Source organism: Triturus cristatus, chromosome 3_2 (assembly GCF_964204655.1).
Source record: "Triturus cristatus chromosome 3_2, aTriCri1.1, whole genome shotgun sequence".
Lineage (NCBI taxonomy): Eukaryota > Metazoa > Chordata > Amphibia > Caudata > Salamandridae > Triturus > Triturus cristatus.
The window spans coordinates 883,169,404-883,188,984 of record NC_140584.1 but is presented as its reverse complement, the minus strand read 5'-3'; the positions used below and the strand labels follow the sequence as shown (position 1 = coordinate 883,188,984).

General features: G+C 49.0%; 1 protein-coding gene across 4 annotated transcripts in view; it reads right to left on the bottom strand.

Moving 5' to 3' along the window:
* The window catches only part of TTC19 (tetratricopeptide repeat domain 19), a 231,292-nt gene extending 213,046 nt beyond the window's left edge, over positions 1 to 18,246 (bottom strand). For all 4 annotated transcript variants that reach the window (XM_085649262.1, XM_085649263.1, XM_085649264.1 and 1 more), the window contains exon 1: positions 17,659 to 18,246. In XM_085649262.1, the coding sequence (XP_085505388.1) occupies positions 17,659 to 18,100 (442 nt within the window). In that variant the 5' untranslated portion in view covers positions 18,101 to 18,246. The remainder of the gene's footprint in view (positions 1 to 17,658) is intronic.
* Positions 18,247 to 19,581: the final 1,335 nt, after the last annotated feature.

Here is a 19,581-nt window from a genome sequence, read left to right as displayed (position 1 = left end):
ATGCGGCTTTCATCAACTTGTACATATTGATGGAAATAACAAAGTGGGAAGTTTCAAACTGAGACCAGAATGTTGTTTTAAAGTTCCCTTTCCGTTCCCGCTCTAACAGTTGCACTTTCAAAACGTTAAAATAGGACGGAAGAAAAAAAAACTATTAAATTATACAAAGTGTTGTGCGGTTAAGTGGACAAAAAGTGTAATTACTTCTAACTATATGCACCCTGTGGAAACCAGTGTGTTTGTTTGTTTGAGCACACACACACACAAGCACACATACAGAAACTACCAAAAACACAAGCACTCTTACAATCACATGCTCCAGAACAAAAACACCCAAGGACAAACACAAGTACATGCACACACACACACACCATCACACGCACAGACATGCACAAGCACACACACATGTGCGCGCACACTCTCATACGCGAACAGAAGCGCGCACACAAGTACGCATACAGAAACATCCACACGCACAAGCACACATACAATCCCATGCTCTAGTACATAAACACTCAAATACATGCACACACCATTACACGCACAGACATAAGCACACATACAGAAACATCTGCGCGCAGAAGCACACATAGAATCACATGCTCTAGTACAAAAACACCAAAGTACATGCACACACCATCACACGCACAGACATGCACAAACACACACAAATGTGAACACAGTCTTTGATACACGCACAGACGCAAACACACACGTGCGTCCGCACACACCCCCTCATTCACGCACAGACACACACACAAAAGCACTCATGACACATTTCTCCAGGACTGCCGCAGCATTGATAGCACACAATGGCAGGTTTGGACAGACTAATAAAAGACATCTGCTGCCGGTTCCGAAAGTGAAAAGTGTTCTCGGATTATTTACCAGATAGAAGGGGGCGCGGGGTCACAAAGCAGCGACGGGAGAGAGGGAAGATGATAGACGCAAGGCAATAATGCACTCCTGCCTGCTCTTATTAGAGGACACTTCCTAGAACAGCCCCGCTGCAGTGGAGGCTGGGGAGTCGCTGTTGTTTAGCACCATCAGGGAATTGCAAAGAAAAGTTGACAATTACGGGCTGAACAGTGCACAGATGCACTCTGGGAATAAGGGCACAAACCAAAACAGATGTTCACTGGATGTCAGGAAGCGGGCTTCAGCAGGCGGCTACCGGGTTGCAAACTATAAGGCAGACCCAAGGAGCTAGTAGTACGTAGTAACCTCTAAAGGCCTGTGGAGTAACACAAAGTGAGCCCCCGCAAAATATGAAACTGGCTGCCCGAGTCTACCATCTCTCAGTCATTGGACTTAGGTTGAATGAGGTACTTTAACGGGTTGAGAGGTTCTATTTACCACGATTTTGCTTATGTTCTCTTTGCCATGATTTTGCTTATGTTGTCAAGACGAATCGCGGGTCCAACTCGCCTTTTTTTTTATTGGCATGTATTTAATAATGGGTGTGTAGTAAGCTGGTTAAGAAACAAACGACGTCGAACCGTGCACATGCGGTTTAAGTAAAGTCTATACTTATCTAAAAAGCCTGTAGTTTTGCAGAAAGGCGACATTGACATTCCCGGGTGTTTCGACCCTCCGGAAAGAAGCAACTGATCGGCAAATAAAAACAAGCAGGAAGGGGGTGGCAAATGGTGCAATAACGCTTTCGAGCAAAAGTGAAAGTGATCGCGATCACATCAAAGCGGCCGTGCGGCCGGCAAAAGTGAAAGCAAACGAGTGCTTTCAGGCCTCCAAAAGGTGCGCGCGCCCGGCCGACGCACATGCACTGTATTTGGAGGCCTGAAAAGCCACTGTTTGCACTTCCAAAACTCGCTTACTATAAGTCTCGCCAGAGCAGCGTTAAAGCGCTGTCTCAGGCGAGACCTAAAAAGGAACTATACTCTATATGGTGGGACAGACTACCTCAACCAGGTTCATAAATACACATCATAGCACCTCAATTCAACTATGATATCTGGTGACAAACTCATGGCATTCAACTCACATTATCCCTCATTCACCTCTTTAGTCCTTACAAAGTCATCACCTGTTCACAATCTCATTAAAAAGTACCCTATTTTTGCAAATGTAGTAAGTCGCAAATACCTTATCGAATACAAGCTGCCCCCTCATATTTTACCATACTGCTTCACTCCTCTGACTCTGGCTACTTCTAAGCCTTTATCACCTTATAATACCTGGGCTCTCAACGCACCAGCACCAGAGCAGTACCACAACCTCGCATCACTTAGTACCACTGAGCATCACTTCTGCACGAGCACACCACCATCTCAGCACCACCCCAGCATCACTCAGCGCCACCTGAGTATCATTCAGAGTCAGCTAAGCATCACCTTCACACCAGCACAACACTACCTCAGCATCACTCAGCACCACCCAAGTATCATTCAGCATCACCTAAGCATCACCTCTGTACCAGCACACCACCACCTCAGTGTTAGACCTGGCATCCTTGGCGTTGTTTCCCCAGAATTTTTGCCTCTCCCTGCTGTATTTTTGACACTGTGCTGGATTTCTTTTTTGCTGGTTTAGATGCTTTGGGCACTTTGCCACTGCTGATGAGTGCCAAAGTGCAAGTGCTCCCTGGTTAAATTGTTACTGTCATTGGCTATCCATGATTGGCATATTTGTTTTACCTGTAAGGTCCCTAGTAACGTGCTCTGAGCGTGCCAGGGCTGGTAATTCAAATGCTACTAGTGGGCCTGCAGCACTGATAGTGCCACCCACAGGAGTAACCCTAAGATGGTGTCTCAGGCCTGCCACCTCAGTGCCAGTGTGCAGTTGCTAACTGCCATGTTGTCCTGGTCAGTGTACACACTTGCCAGTCCTGACCCTTCCCTTTTCTTCCACATTAGACACCCCTATGGTAGGCCCAAGGTACCCCCTGGGCAGGGTGCAGTGTTAGGTGTAAGGCAGGACATGTACTAGTGTGGGTAACATGTCCTGGTAGTGAAATAGAGCAATTTTCGTTTTTCACTACTGCAAGGCTATCTTGCCCATAGTCTAGAATCGGGAATGCTGTGTATATTGTTGACCTGCATATCTTCCCATAGGAGCAAGATAGAAAATTCAAATCTGGTATCCCTGAACTCAGAATTTAATAACACATCTTTTAGGGTCGGATGGTTTTTAAATTCTGTGTTTGAAAATAGCACTTTCAGAAAGTGGCTCTTTTCTTGTTCAACCTTTCTGTGTGCCTCTGCCTGTCTGTGTATTGACTGTCTGGTTTGCGAGTGAGACGGGCTAGGGTGGCTCCAGGAGGGAGGGTGAGTCAGCACTAGGCTGAATAGACCTATCTGCACTTAGAGTGGTGGGAGGAGTTGCACCTGGGCCTGAATAGGGCTGTGCGTGCCTTCCACAATGCTGGCTCCACCTCCTGCGGTGTGTCTGATGGCCCTGGCCTCCCCTCACAAAGAAAGAAGATATGCCCTGGCAGAGGGCACCTAGAACTAGTTTGGACTGGATCCTGTACCCCTCACACATGTAAGAACAAAGACTTTTGGTAGCTGTGCTGAAACCCCAGTAAAATTAGACTTCTTTTGCCAACAAGAGGAATCCCTGCCAAAGAAGATCAGCTGAAGAGACTGGAAAGGAAGACTGCCCTTGCTGTGTGTTCTGGGGCTGACCTACATTTTTCTGTTGCTACTAAGGAAGGGGACATGGGACTCTGCTGTGTACTGTGTTCCCCCCACCTGCTTAAAGGAAGGACTTTGCTGTGTGCTGTGTCCAAGAATAAGTGTCTCCAAGGGCCTGAGAAGAGCTGGCCTCCTGTTATCAAACTCAGGGACACAAATGTTTGCAGAGAAAACCATCGTGCTGGCGCTAAGTGTGTGGCTGCGCACTACCTGGGCCTCGTGACATCGACCCTGCCTGCCTGCGTGGAATCGACTCAGTGTGCTTTCGGCACACAGTGGGGTGCCGTGGGAGATAGTCAGTGCCTCCTGAGTAATTGAATCGGTGCTCAAGGGTGCGTCGCTGTGCACCACCCGAGGCCGTCACCAGGGGGGCCGAGATCACCGCCGCCGGCACGGTGTAGAGAACTGAAGCGCTGCCGCAGGCCCGGAAGCTTCATCGGCACTGATTCCCTTCACTCGCCTCCGTCACGGCAAGCCGCGCTGGGATTGGCTACCAGCGTCACAGGTTGCCTAGCAGCAAGGGGCTCGTCCATTATGGGCGCCACACCGAAATGCAGGAAGCGGAGTGCCCCAGCGATCGGCTGTGCAAGACGGAAGGAGACCGTGCACCCAGGTAACGGCTCCGATCAAGAGACGGAGCAGAGTAGTGTTGCCATTGGGGACGGGGTGTGCGGGTCTCCGGGAGATCATTCTCGGCCTCCCGCTTCCTAGTGACTGAAAGGGGCAGTCTGGGGCAAGGGGCAAAATTCAAGGACCGCGTCCTTTGTTGTGGCTGGGCGCGCTCGCATTTGGGAACAAAGGAGGCGAGAAAACGAGTGTAACCTGGTCCGTGTTACATCGGGGACCAGATTAAGGACAACGTCCTTCGTGGTGTTCTCCAGGTACAGCGGGCCAGTGTAAAGGAACACCTGTTTTGGGGAAGGAAATCTTATGTGCAAAATGGCAGTTAGTAGTAAACGAGTACCTTGGTGGAATGGACTTGCCACATGTTGACAACCAGAGTTTGGCATTCAAGAGAACTTGCCCATTTATTTTTTATATAAAGAGCATTCCTAAGGTGAACTCTGAGCATACAAAGGTTGTTTCTGCTGAGAGAACTGTGAATAAGACAAACAATATCACAAGAGAGCCAGTGAATTTTTAAGTAACTTTATCGATATGTATGTGCATTCTTCTGACGTTTTGATCTGACCTAAGCTATATAAAGATATTGATATTTTTATAATAACTGGTGTAGTGTCCATTTGTGGTGTGTCACTGTGTTACTGCGAGTGTTAGTGCAAATACTTTACACATTGCCTTGGGGATAAGCTTGTCTGCTCGTGCCAAACTACCAAGGGGGTGAGCAGGGGTTATTAACAGTGTGTACCCCCTTACCCTAATGAGAAGCAAGAGTCCCTATTTGGTCAAAGGTACTTACCTCTGCCAACTAGAGACCCCCAGCTCTAACATTGGTGGTCAGCGGTGAGGATTTGAACTTGTCTTTGCACTTGACCCACAATGATTGGTGAACTTCACTAGTTTAGCACAGATCACTACGCAACCACCTACTGAACGTTTTGGTTTTTAGTTCTATTTTTGCGTAACGCCCAGGAAGAGTCATGTCTCAGAAGGGGAGTGCAGCAAATGAGAAGGCAGAATTGGAATTTCATATTGAGGATCTGTATTCTTACAAAAAGGATGAGCTCAAACAATTTTGCAAGGATTTTTGTTGTGCCATAAAAAGAAGCTCCAGGAAGGATGAGCTGCAAGAAGCTTGAAGGCCTGGTGGGAGGCCAGAGAGGCAGAGGAGGCAGATGCTGAGAATGGAGTAGAAACTCCTAGAAGGGATGGATTTGGATCACACGATCTGCCAATGGGCAGACCGGCCTCACAGGCTGGCAGCAGCCATTCCGGTAGGGGACTCTCTCCAGAGGAGTTACAGGAGAACCAAAGAATCAGAGAACATGAGCTAGAAGTTTTGAAGCTCAAGAGCCAGATGGAGAAGGAGCGCTTGGAAAATGAAAAAAGAGCTGAGAAGAGCAAGCTCGCTCTTGAGGAAAGGAAATTGCTTCTGGCTCGTGAACGGAGCATGAGGGAGCTGGTCCAGAAGGCCAAGCAATTGGAGTCCAGCCCAGATGGTGGCAGCGAACGGCCAGTGCAAGGGGGTAAAGTATACATACCCAAAGATACAGTGCAGAATTTCAAGACGGGAGAGGATATTTATGCATGGTTTGAATCATATGAGGTTGCTTTTAGAATGCATGAGGTGCCTGAAAAGAAGTGGGGGCGGGCCTGTGGAAACATTTTGAGTCAGCAGGGACAGCGGTGTTAACACCGTTAGAAAAGGAGGGTGCCCTGACTTATGCCAAAATGAAGGAGGCCTTATGCCTCAAGTATGGGCTCACCCCTGAACAGTACAGAGTGGCATTTAGGAATTCAAAAAAGAATGATTCAGACACTTGTGTTGAATGTGTGAGAAGTTACACCCGCACACTGGAAGGTTGGATGAAGGGCAGCAAAGTTACTGATTATGAGGGGTTGTGCCATCTAATTAGTTGGGAGCACTTAAGCAGTCTATGTGTTTCAGAGCTGCGCCAGCATCTTTTAGACAGCAAGTTGACTGACCCAAGTGAGCTTGCCAAGTAGGCGGAACCGCTGGACTAGCACCAGGGTCCACAGGGGGATTGTGGGTACCACAGCCAAAGGTGGGCTGGGTCCCCAGCAGAAGAGTGGGGGGGGACAAAGGTAATCAAAAGGAGTTCTCTAAAGGCCGAGGGAAAGGAGTCCCAGCCCCCCCCAAGCTAAGACGTCCCGGCCCCCTAAGGGCGGGCACCACGTTCAGGGTCCCCCCAGGTGTTACAACGGTAATGAGAAGGGGCATATTGCCTCTAAGTGCACCAAGAAGTCCCCAGCACCCACTGCAGCTTTGGGGGAGGAATTAGTTTCCAGTGAGGGGGAGGAGCAAGCAGTCATGACCCTTGTTTCTCTAGGAGACAGAGAGATGGTCCAGGAATCCTACTTGCCTGAGAACACTTAAAAATACGGGCAGTGGGTGACCATTAATGGGAGGAGGGTGGAGGCTCTGAAAGACACAGGAGCCAGCGTGACATCCGTGAGGTGTCAGTGGGTGTCTGAGAGGCAGGTCATTCCTAATGCATTCACCCTATAGTTGCAGCAGACAACTCTGTGCGTCTCTGCAAAGTGGCGCAGGTTCCCTTTGAGTGGGGGGGTGGGGGGGGTCTCAGGTTCTTTGAAGGTCGTTGTTAGTCCATCCATGCCTGTAGACTCTCTGCTGGAAAATGACCTGGAGAGTTCCCTGTGGAGGGAGGTGGAACGGCATGCTCATTTGGAGATGTTGGGTCTGCTTGAGTGCGTCTGTGTGACCACTCGGTCCAAGGCAGCCGGTATGGGTAATCAAGCGGGCCTGGAGCCTGAAACAGTGGCCCAGGAACCTTCCAGGAAGAGCAAGGGCAGGGGTGTGGGAAACCAGCCCCCACAATTCCCACGGTCCAGGAGGAGGCAGAACCTGAGGGGGATGCCCTGGAACCTACAAGGGAACAGGTAGCCGAACTGGGAGACCTGCCTGAGCTGACCCATTGGCAGCAAGAAGGAGGTCCCTCCAGGGAGGAGTTATGCAAGGCACAGAGAGAATGCCCTTCTCTCATTGGTATGCGGCAACAGGCCGCAGACCAGGCAGCACGTGGTGAGTCCAAGAATCATCTCATCTATTGGGAAGATGGATTACTCTATAGCGAGCCTAAGGTCGCTGAGCCCGGTGCAGCCCATGTGCTGGTGGTACCCGAGCTCTTCAGGACCTTCCTACTGGGTCTGGCTCATGACGTGCCTCTCGCAGGCCATTTTGGGCATGACAAGACCTACCAGAGGCTTGTCACCTACTTTTACAGGCCCCAAATGAAGAGGCACGTCGGTACACATTATAGGACTTGCCAGACTTGCCAGGCAAGTGGCAAGAGTGGAGGAAGTGTAAGGCTCCCCTCCAACCCTTTCCCGTGGTGAGCACTCCTTGCGAGCGGGTTGGCATCAACATTGTGGGGCCTCTGGAACCCAAGACATCCTTAGGCAACAGGTTTATCCTGGTATTGGTGGACCACGCCACCAGGTACCCGGAAGCTGTCCCTCTCCGGACAATCATTGCCCCCATGGTGGGCCGTGCATTGATGGGGATCTTTTCCCGTGTGGGGTTCCCCAGAGAGATAGTCTCCGACCGGGGTACCAACTTCATCTCCAAGTACATGAAGTCTTTGTGGGAGGAGTGTGGGGTAACCTACATGTTCACCACTCCTTACCCTCCTCAAGGGAATGGGTTGGTTGAGAGATTCAACCGAACCCTGAAAGGCATGATAATGGGCCTTGCGGAGTCTATGAGGCGGAAGTGGGACGTCTTCTTACCATGCCTGTTGTTTGCCTACAGGGAGGTACCTCAGAAGTCCTTAGGGTTCAGTCCCTTTGAACTTCTGTATGGTCACCCTGTTAGAGGACCTCTCAGTTTGGTGAAGGAGGGTTGGGAGAAATCCCCTGGTAAAACCCCCCAGGATGTGTTCAGCTATGTGCTGGCCTTTCGCAACCAGACTCAGCACTTCAGGACACTCGCTCAGGTGAACCTGGAAGCTAGCCAGGAAGAAATGAAAAGGTGGTACGACCAGAATGCCAGTCTGGTCAAATAACAACCTGGGCAGATGGTGTGGGTGATGGCACCAGTGGAGCCTTGCACGCTCCAAGACAAGTGGACTGGGCCATATGAGGCAGTGGAGCGCAAGAGCGATGTAACTTATCTGGTTGACTTTCAGTCTCCCAGGAACCCTTTGAGGGTCCTACATGTGAACCGCCTCAAACTCCACTTTGAGCGGTCTGATGTGACAATACTCCTTGCTACAGATGCTGGGATGGAGGAGGAAAGTGACCCTCTTCCTGACCTCCTATCAGCAAAAGAGCAGGATGGGTCAGTGGATAGGGTAAACCTCTCTCCCACACTGACCCCAGAACAGCAGAGGAACTGTCGCCAGGTGTTGGGTCAGTTCGCTTCCCTGTTCTCTCGGACGCCAGGAGTCACCGATTGGTGCGTCCATGATGTGGACACTGGGGACAGTCTACCTTTGAAACAGAAAATTTACAGGGTAGCTTACAAGGTCAGGGCAGGCATCAAGGAAGACGTTTCCAAGATGTTGGCGCTAGGGGTGATTAAGCCCTCCAGCAGCCCATGGGCTAGCCCAGTGGTCTTAGTACCAAAAGCTGCTGCGCCTGGTGCCACTCTAGAACTCCGGTTTTGTGTGGGCTCAATACGGTCACCAAAACTGATGCACACCACATCCCCAAAGCTAATAAGCGCGTAGATCGGTTGGGCGCTGCCCAGTACCTCAGTACGTTTGACTTAACTTCTGGGTACTGGCAGATTGCCTTAACTGAGGGGGCCAAGGAGAGGTCAGCGTTTTCAACGCCAGAGGGGCACTTCCAGTTCTGTGTCATGCCCTTTGGGTTGAAGAACACCCCTGCCACCTTCCAGAGACTGGTCAACCAGGTACTGTCTGGGCTGGAGGAATTCAGCGCCGCATACCTGGATGACATTGCCGTGTTCAGCTCCACTTGGGAAGAACACTTGCAACACCTCTGTGAAGTGTTGAAAGCTCTGCAAAGGGCAGGCCTCACTATAAAGGCCAGTAAGTGCCAGATAGGGCAGGGATCTGTGATGTACTTGGGACACCAGGTAGGGTGCGGCCAGGTGGCGCCACCCCAACAAAGATTGATACCATTTTGGCTTGGGAACCCCCCCCCCCCAAGACCCAGACAGAGGTGAGAGCCTTCTTAGGACTCACCGGGTATTATCGCCGATTTGTCATGGGATATGGCACCATTGTTGCCCCCTTGACAGAGCTGACTTCAAGGAAGCAGCCCAGGAAGGTGATCTGGACCGATGCCTGCCAGACAGCGTTTGATGCCCTGAAAGCTGCCATGTGCACGGCACCCGTGCTCAAGGCGCCTGATTTCTCCAAAGAGTTTGTGGTGCAGACAGATGCTTCAGAGCATGGGGTGGGAGCAGTACTCTCACAACTGAACAACGAGGGCTTGGACCAACCCGTAGCCTTCATTAGTAGGAGGCTACTTCCAAGGTAACAGAGGTGGAGTGCGATTGAAAGGGAAGCTTTTGCTGTGGTCTGAGCGCTGGCGAAGCTAAGACCCTACTTGTTTGGGACTCACTTCCGGGTTCAGACAGACTACAGGCCCCTCAGATGGTTGATGCAAATAAGGGGTGAGAACCCAAAACTGTTGAGGTGGTCCATCTCCCTACAGGGAATGGACTTTATGGTGGAACATCACCCCGGCACAGAACACACCAATGCTGATGGTCTGTCCAGGTTCTTCCGCCTTAGTGATGAGAACTCCCAAGAGGGTGGGTAGTTCTCCTGACTTTTCAGCTGGAGGGGACACGTGTTAGACCTGGCTTCCTTGGCGTGGTTTCCCCTGACTTTTTGCCTCTACCTACTGTATTTTTGACAATGTGCTGGATTTCGTTTTTGCTGGTTTAGATGCTTTGGGCACTTTGCCACTGCTGATCAGTGCCAAAGTGCAAGTGCTCCCTGGTTAAATTGTTACTGTAATTGGCTATCCATGACTGGCATATTTGTTTTAACTGTAAGGTCCCTAATAACGTGCACTGAGCGTGCCTGGGCTGGTAATTCAAATGCTACTAGTGGGCCTGCAGCACTGATTGTGCCACCCACAGGAGTAGCCCTAAGATGGTGTCTCAGGCCTGCCACCGCAGTGCCTGTGTGCAGTTGCTAACTGCCATGTTGTCCTGGTCAGTGTACACACTTGCCAGGCCTGACCCTTCCCTTTTCTTGCACATTAGACACCCCTATGGTAGGCCCAAGGTTCCCCCTGGGCAGGGTGCAGTGTAAGGCAGGACATGTACTAGTGTGGGTAACATGTCCTGGTAGTGAAATACAGCCATTTTCGTTTTTCACTATTGCAAGGCTATCTTGCCCATAGTCTAGAATGGGGAATGCTGTGTATAATGTTTATCTGCATATCTTCCCATAGGAGCAAGAAAGAAAATCGAAATCTGGTATCCCTGAACTCAGAATTTAATAACACATCTTTTAGGGAGGATGGTTTTTTAATTCTGTGTTTGAAAATAGCACTTTTAGAAAGTGGCTATTTTCTTGTTCAACCTTTCTGTGGGCCTCTGCCTGTTTGTGTATTGACTGTCTGGTTTGTGAGTGAGAGGGGCTGGGGGTGGCTCCAGGAGGGAGGGTGAGTCAGCACTAGGCTGAATAGACCTATATGCACTTAGAGTGGTGGGAGGAGTTGCACCTGGGCTTGAATAGGGCTGTGCCTGCCTTCCACAATGCTGGCTCCACCTCCTGCGGTGTGTAAGATGGCCCTGGCCTCCCCTCACAAAGAAAAGACATGCCCTGGCAGAGGGCACCTAGAACTGGTTTGGACTGGATCCTGGGCCCCTCACACATGTAAGAACAAAGACGTTTGGGGTATAAGTAGCTGTGCTGAAACCCCCCGTAAAATTAGACTACTTTTGCCAACAAGAGGAATCCCTGCCAAAGAAGATCAGCTGAAGAGACTGGAAAGGAAGACTGCACCTTGCTGTGTGTTCTGGGGCTGACCTACAGTTTGCTGTTGCTACTAAGGAAGGGGACAGGGGACTTTGCTGTGTGCTGTGTTCCCCCACCTGCTTGAAGGAAGGACTTTGCTGTGTCCAGGAATAGGTGTCTCCAAGGGCCTGAGAAGAGCTTGCCTCCTGTTATCAAACTCAGGGACACAAAAGTTTGCAGAGAAAACCCTTGTGCTGGTGCTCAGTGCGTGTCGCTGCGCACTACCTGGGGCCTCGTGACCTTGACCCTGCCTGCCTGCGTAGAATCGACTCGGTGTGCTTTCGGCACACAGTGGGGCACCGTGGGAGATCGTCCGTGCCTCCTGCGTAATTGAATCAGCGCTCAAGGGTGTGTCGCTGTGCACCACCCGAGGCCGTCACCAGAGGGGCCGAAATCACCGCCGCCGGCCCGGTACAGAAAAGAATCGAAGCGATGTGCCAGGAATAATCACTGCCGCCGGTCCGGGAGCTTCATCGGCACGGATTCCCTTCACCCGTCTCCGTCACGGCAAGCCGCGCTAGAATTGGCTACCAGCGTCACGGGTTGCCTAGGGCTCGTCCATTACTGGCGCCATACCGAGATCTTGGAAGCGGAGTGCCCCGGCGATCGGCTGTGCAAGACGAGAGGAGACCGCACACCAAGGTAACGGCTCCGATCAAGTGACGGAGCAGAGTAGTGTTGCCATTGGGGACGGGGTGTGCGGGTCTCCGGGAGAGCATTCTTGGCCTCCCGCTTCCCAGTGACTGAAAGGGGCAGCGTGGGGCAAGGGGCAATATTCAAAGACCGCGTCCTTTGTTGTGGTTGGGCGCGCTAGCATTTGGAAACGAATGAAGTGAGCAAACGAGTGTAACCCGGTCTGTGTTACATCGGGGACCAGATTAAGGACAACGTCCTTCGTGGTGTTCTCTGGGTACAGCGAGGGCATTGTAAAGGAACTCCCGTTTTGGGGAAGGAAATCTTGTGTGCAAAACGGCAGTTAGTAGTAAACGAGTACCTTGGTGAAAGGGACTTGCCGCATGTTGACAACCAGAGTTTGGCATTCAAGAGAACTTGCCCATTTATTTTTATACAAAGAGCATTCGTAAGGTGAACTCTGAGCATACAAAGGTTGTTTTTACTGAGAGAAGTGTGAATAAGACAAACAACATCACAAGAGAGACAGTGATTTTTGAAGTAACTTTATCTATATGTATGTACATTCTTCTGACATTTTGATCTGACCTAAGCTATATAAAGATATTGATATTTTTATAACGTTTAGTGTCTCTCTCTCTCAAACAGTACAAACTTTTTAATACAGAAATGCCATCTAATCCATGTGACTATCTGTGAATGCGGAGCCACTGGATTCTGTATTTTTATGCCTTTGTCTTGAAGTTTTTTGAAGTTGCATCTTCTTAATAAAACTGTTAAACTTTCAGCCTCAGTTTCCATGGCTCACATATCGGTTTCCTTCATTTTTAGAGCGAGCGTTCCCAGACACGCTCAAATGAAGGTGCCCCTTTTGTCCCTAACTCACTCCCTCGATCATACGGTGGAGGTTTCCCTGAGCCCTGTGCTCAGCCCCCTGCCCTCTTGACCCTTAAAAAATCTCCCTCTAACACTGGTGTAATGTCCATTTGTGGTGTGTCACTGTGTTACTGCGAGTGTTAGTGCAAATACTTTACGCATTGCCTTGGGGATAAGCCTGTCTGCTATTGCTAAGCTACCAAGGAGGTGAGCAGGGGTTATCAACAGTGTGTACCCCCTTACCCTGACGAGAAGCAAGGGTCTCTATATGGTCAAAGATACTTACCTCTGCCAACTAGAAACCCCCAGTTCTAACACTCAATGTGCCGTCTAAATCTAGCATCTGTTGATTCTCCCCTAGTGTCCTCCCACTGCTCGTGTTGTAATTCAGGTACTATTTCCAAACCTCCGCACTCCTGTTATTTATGTCCACCTCCTCCCCAATTAACAAACAAAAAACTTTTTACAAACAAAGCACTAAAACAGGCAGCAAGACGTTTCCAGCATTGCGAGGACAAAAAAACCTAGAAGTCATTATTTTTGCCGATTATTTTTTAATAGGGTCGTTAAGTTGTACATAATGTCTTCTTATATATAAGGTAACAAAAATACTTATAAACTATTTTTATTATAACTTTTCAGCATGCTGCACAGCAATCACAATGCTCTACAACATAACAAAGACATTGACAAAGCCAATAGCTCTGGCTAAAGACTTATAAGGTTCCAAAGGCAAGACCTATTGGCTATGCCAAAGCTTGTGTGAAAAGGCAAGCGTCCCAGGACAGTTAATTCCGAGAGTTGAAATGCTTCACCTGAAATGTAAGGCAGCTACTCTCCTGTGCTCTGAAACCGAGGGAGGGCAGACAGCTAAACAACCCTACTTGCCAGAGCGCCTGCTTAACTGAAAGAAATGTAATTATGCAAAGCTGGTTAATCTGCAAATCGAACGAGTGCTTGGAAGCCGGCATTGGCTTTAATTAAGAGACTCACTTGAAACTTCCTGATGATACAGATTTGTTGTTTTGAGTGATATTGAAAGGGAGTAGCTGAGCTGTAAAATGTGCGCTTTTGAAAGCCAGTTTAAAAACAAAAATGCACTACGTACAGTCTTGGTATTATTAAAATCTATATTTGGGAAGCACTTTTTTATCTTAAACCTTTTTGCGCATTTTGTAGAAGTTGATCTTATACTGTGTGTAATGCAAGTTTAAAATAATGACTTACACATTCACAGCTCTTTCTGTCACATACTGGGACCTCGTAGCACTAAACAAACACAAATCATGGTTCTCCACTGCAACGACCAGGATTCAGATCCGTGACTCTCTGGTTACAGACACAGACCTCTACAGTCCATTAAGGTATATTACAACATTGGAATGTTGAGAGCTCCATTGAAGACAATGGAGCAGAGGAGGCCTATATTAACTGGTGTAGGCACGCTGCTCTCAACATGTTAATGTCCTAATACACAGCCTTTGCCTTTCTCTTTCCCCTGGCTTCTTGAAAATATATTAAATTAGGCAAAGGAAATGGCGACTCTCGTGTACTGCATTCGTTAGAGGATGCAGAGGTTTGGGGGGCGGTGGTCACCCTAGACATTGAAACAGCATCTGATACTCTGCGATGGGAATATTTGTGGGAGGTCCTGAGGAGGATGGGTCTGGACCAGGAGTTTATATCTTGGGTCCATCTCCTTTATTGTCAACCAAAGGCCCATGCCCGTAATGGCGGCCTGATATCTGAAGGTCTTCCTATTGAGAGGGGCACGAGACAGGGCTGCCCATTGACCCCACTCCCTTACGCCCTGGAAATGGATCCAGTGGCGATCCAGCTGCGACGGGATATGGTCCGATAGGGTATCACCGTGGAAGGTCGTACCCATGTGGTTTCCTTATATGCAGACGACGCGCAGCTGTACATTCGTCACCCGGAAGGAGCGGTGCCTGCGTTCTTGGATGTGTTAGTCCCTTTCGGAGTGATTTCGGGACTCCATGTTAATAGCCAGAAGTTGGTTATATTCCCACTGACAGCACTCGCAGGGGGATGGTGCAGCCCTTCCCGATGTGGGGCTTTGATGGGAGCGTAACCATTTCCACTATTTGGGAATACAGGTGGCCAGTAGGCCTTAAAGATGGAAGCTGGAGGTGTCTATTCCGTTCTGGAACCGCCTACCCCTCTGGATCATGGGGCGAGTAACCTTGGAGAGGATGGTAATGCTTCCCCGTTGCCTCTATGCTCTCCATAACTCATTTTGTTGCATCCCAAAATCTGCCTTTAATACCCTAAAGTTTTCAGATCTCCTTCGTGTTGGGCTGGAAAATGCAGTAAGGTGAAACTGGAGGTGCACAAACTGGATATGGATTCGGGGGGGGGCTATGTCTCCCAGACTTTGGTCTCTAATATCTTGAGGGGCTGCTGCAATATGCGGCGCAATGGTGCGCTCAGGGTCCTAATGTACAGAAGGAGCTCTTGGAAGACTCAGGTTTATGTTGGCAGAGCTCCAAAGATACCTCATGATGGGCTCCCAGCCTCCCCCGAATTGCTCGTTTGTAGTCTGTCAGGTCACGAGGGCCAGGGAGCGGGCGATTGTCGTGGTAATGCGTAAGGCCCCATACGCTCAGTTGCTTCCCCTGCAAAGGATCCAGGGTTCCATCAAATAAAGTCCGTCATAAACCTCGCAAGGTGGCATGAAGGGGGATGCAAGACAACATGTATCTCAACGGGACCTTCCTTTCTTTTGACAATGTAAATGTTTTCAAGTGTCGTATGGTCCTTTCTTACAGTATGCGAAAATATCATGCACAGCTCACAAGTTATGGACAACGTTCCCAGATGAGCCTGGGGACACTGACCTTGGCACTGCTGCTCAAACCGGGCTCCTCTAGGGGACTGATCTCCCTGAAGGCGGATAGTGGGATTGAGGTGTCAGAAATCCAAGACGGATGGATGGCTGACCTATCATCGCTGCTCACAGAGGGCGAGAGGAAATGGGTGTAGCACAGGTCAGAGAGGTGGCTAGTAGTGCATGCTTTAAGCTCATTAAGTTATTTTACTTACGTTGCAAGTATCTAATGCTCCAGAGGTTGTCTAGGTTCGACGTGCCCCCAGTGCGGGACCTGCAACATTTCTGCATAGGACTTGGTATTACACCCAGCTTCAGGCATATTCTGTGAAGGTGCTGCGTGTTCTACGAAAGGTCACAGGTGTACTTGTTGAGGTGTCGGTCAAGCATGGTCTCCTAGGCGTACTCTTGATTCCCAAGTTGGGAGCTCGTGTACGACATAAATTTACTCTCCTGGGACTTGTACTGGTTAAACACCGCATTGCCATACACTGGACCCATCCTATACCCCACCGGCTGGATAAGTGGAGGGCAGACCTGCGTGAGTGAGGCGTGGCTGAGGAACGCCGACTGCACTCAGTTTGCACTGATAAGAATGCGGAGCGTGACCTGGAGATTTGTAGAGACATGTTGGAGGGCATGTTGGTGGATGGAGAACCAGGCGAGGGGGCTGTGGCTTCTCCGCAGACAATGGACCTTACTACTCCAGCACGGACCTCCGAGGATGGTCTCTGACTAGCTGTCTGAGTTGGTGTACAATCTGTGGCTGCGTGACATGCACAGAAAGGAGTACTGGAGATTAAGCAGACTGCCAGATAGGCCATGACCTGGTGTGTGCGCTTCAGGGGATGTACGTGGGCCGGTTTCTTACACGCACCCTAACTGTTATTATGGAAGTTGAATTGTATACTTAGCTCCACAGATTGAGCTGCTCTGGATTGCTACCCTGTGTACGCATTCTGCTTGCCCCCCGCACAGATGAGATGGTGCAAAGCCCCTCGGATACTGAGGGGAGGGGTGCGGGGCTCACATATGTGCATAATTGTTCTCTGCCTGCTGCTCGAGTATTTTTGGGGGAATACCTCCCAATTGCCTGTCACTGCCAAGTTATTATTATGGTTTTTAACTGTTACTTTTGTTTTTCTGCACATAACCCATTTATATGGGAGTTGTCCTGTGTGTCATACATGAGGACCTATGCCCAGCGATGACGCTTCGAAGCCGAGCACATGGGCGAAAATTGAGGCCGCTGTGAAATCCTGCACTACAGGCGATTCTTTTTTCCTTGCTTCATGACCCGATGGGACAACATGTAATGTGATGCTTGTGCAGTATTAAATAAAAGACAAGTTGGGAAAAAAATTAGGCCGAGGCCATGCAGGAGGACACATGCAGCCTTCACTCTAGATGGAGGGAGGGGTGAATGCTGCACAGCTTCTGGGTCTCCCAGGCTTGGCTGAACTACAAAAATAAGTTTATCCAGGCTGGGGAGAACCAGGGGCTGGATTTAGCTCCTTTTCACAGCTCAACTTGCTGTGAATGTTCAAAAGGTAGCAGCCGTGGCACTGCACGCGGCTGTTAGCTGTAGCACATTTACAGCAACAGCTGTGAACAAAGACTTCAAAGCGGAGGGGATTTCAATTCCCTTGGGCTCGGAGAGGTATTTGTTTTAATAATAAGAACATTCTGTCCTGATAGGGAGGAATGTACTAATAGCTTTATAGCATGCGGTACCTGGGCTATACCTCGCATTTGGTTCGGGCCTTTAACGCTGGAGTGGGCCTTTTATGGCCAGCGGACTATAAAGCTATAGACTAGAGGTTCCATAACTACATTAGTGCAATTCTCACTGACTCACTTAACTTGCATTTATTTTTCATTTAAGATGGGTCTCATTTTATATGGTGAAAGAATTAAAAAAGTTACAAAATATTTTGAGTTTTCTTATCTACGCCTTTGACGCCGTCCCTCAAGCTCAGTCACTCTACCAGCATCGCAGATCCATAGTGTTTTTTATTGCACTTCGACCACTGACGCTCACCTGCAAGAATCGTCACACCCATTGTCCGATTTGTGCTTTCGTGGGACCACCTTTCTTCTTTGAAGAGTACTTGTGAATCACAAGGCCTGACCGTGTCCAAGAGGAACGTTTTCTTAATCTTTTGACGCATAGGCACAGTTTCATTCAGTTCTTGGTTTTCGAGGGTATAAATATTCCATGTCAGGTTCCACGTGGGTATTTCCCAGCCTACATCCCATCTACAAAAATTCCACAGTGTACTAACTTTACATGTATTTTTAGGAAAACTCTTGTGGTTTCCTAGTTCGCAAGGAAAACTTGTTCTATTCCGTTGAAAACAGGAGGCATCCTGTTTAAGTATTTGACGCCTCTGAGACCAGAAAACAGTCTGCTTCCCTCCCACGAACAACGTTGCACTCTTGCCGCTTCTGCCCAGTAGTCTTATCAAATACTTCACTTCCATAACTTGTTGCAACTAAGGTAACCACCTGTCCGCCGCTGACATGAAATAAAATAAATAAATCACGCGTCCGTAAGTTTCACAAAACGACGGCAGTCCGTTACTGATCTTTTTACTTGTGCATATTTTTAGTACTTCCGGGTTGCGGGAAAGTCAATCCAATGGTTGAACAAGTTTGGCTGGAGTGGGAGGGATTCGTAAAGTGCAAGAGGACCTAAAATCTGAGCCTTGTCGCCATCTCCACCAATCGTAGCGCGAAGCAGAACATTACGCGGTGCTCATTGGCTGTGGAGAGCCCACGTGCATCTACGTTTTGTAAACAGTTGTAACCAGGCCTACTGTAATTGGTGGACTCAAGGCCAGGTGGGGTTTGCTGGCGACTGGCGTAATTGTCCGAAGTGAGCCACTTTACAAGACTGGCAGTAGATGTAGAGCCGGACGGTGAGAGCCGTTTGGTTCTGCTCCGCAGCTTCTGGGTGGAGAAGAGGAGTGGCAGCGGGTGGTGCCGGGGTTTTAGCGTGACAGCCACTAACGGGAAGTTCTTCCGAAGCCTTTTTCACTTTGAGTGTTGACATTGAGAAACTGTCGGACCGCGACCTTAGGAGTTTTCAGATTGCTTTTTATGACATTTCCATGGTTTCACTCCACTTATGTGACATTCAGCTCTCAAACATCTGACAAGCAATGAAGTGCATGTAAAGAGATACATATCAGAAATGACATCCTTTAGGACAACGAAAAGCTCTAAAAAATTATTTAAACTATGTTAAAACCCGAAATGAATGTTAACGTTGACTTTATAAGGGAACACTAATTATCTGCGCATTTTACGGAAACTAGCTTATATAGAATGCAATTTTAAATATCCATATTTACAGTGCTTTCAGAATCAGACTGGGACCTCCGTAGCACGATATACAGAATTAATTATTCATCACTGTGCCAACCATAACTCAATTATGTTTCAGTATGCATATAAACAAAACATCTGCAGTAATTAGCACCATATTTCATCGGATGCTGACAGCTTGGCTTTGGATTCTGTAGCTTCAGGAGATAACTACATATCATTCATTTCACATACATAATATTCTTTCTCAGTTAACTCCCGGCATTTTGGTCTCAGTTTCTAAAATATAACATGCCTCTTGTGTAATATCATTGCAGTGGCCTAGAAGGGCTCAAGCAAATTCTGCAGAGAACAGATGAGTGAACTGTGCAGAGTCTGAGAGCTAGAGTTTGTGACTCTCCTTGGTTGGCTGGCAATGGCTGGTGCCTGAAGTGTGTGCAACTGCTTGGGATTGCAGCATGCCCCCTTGACCGTCTCCTCCCAAGGGTTGCTTCTGGCCGGGCTTAGCAGTGGAGCCACAGCAGGCGGCAGCTGTTTACTAAAGCAGTTGTGGGATAACCAGCTGAGTTGAAGGTTTATCTTCTGTATGGCTGGCGCCTCTAGGTTTTGGCTGTCACCACGTATGTTAATCCCT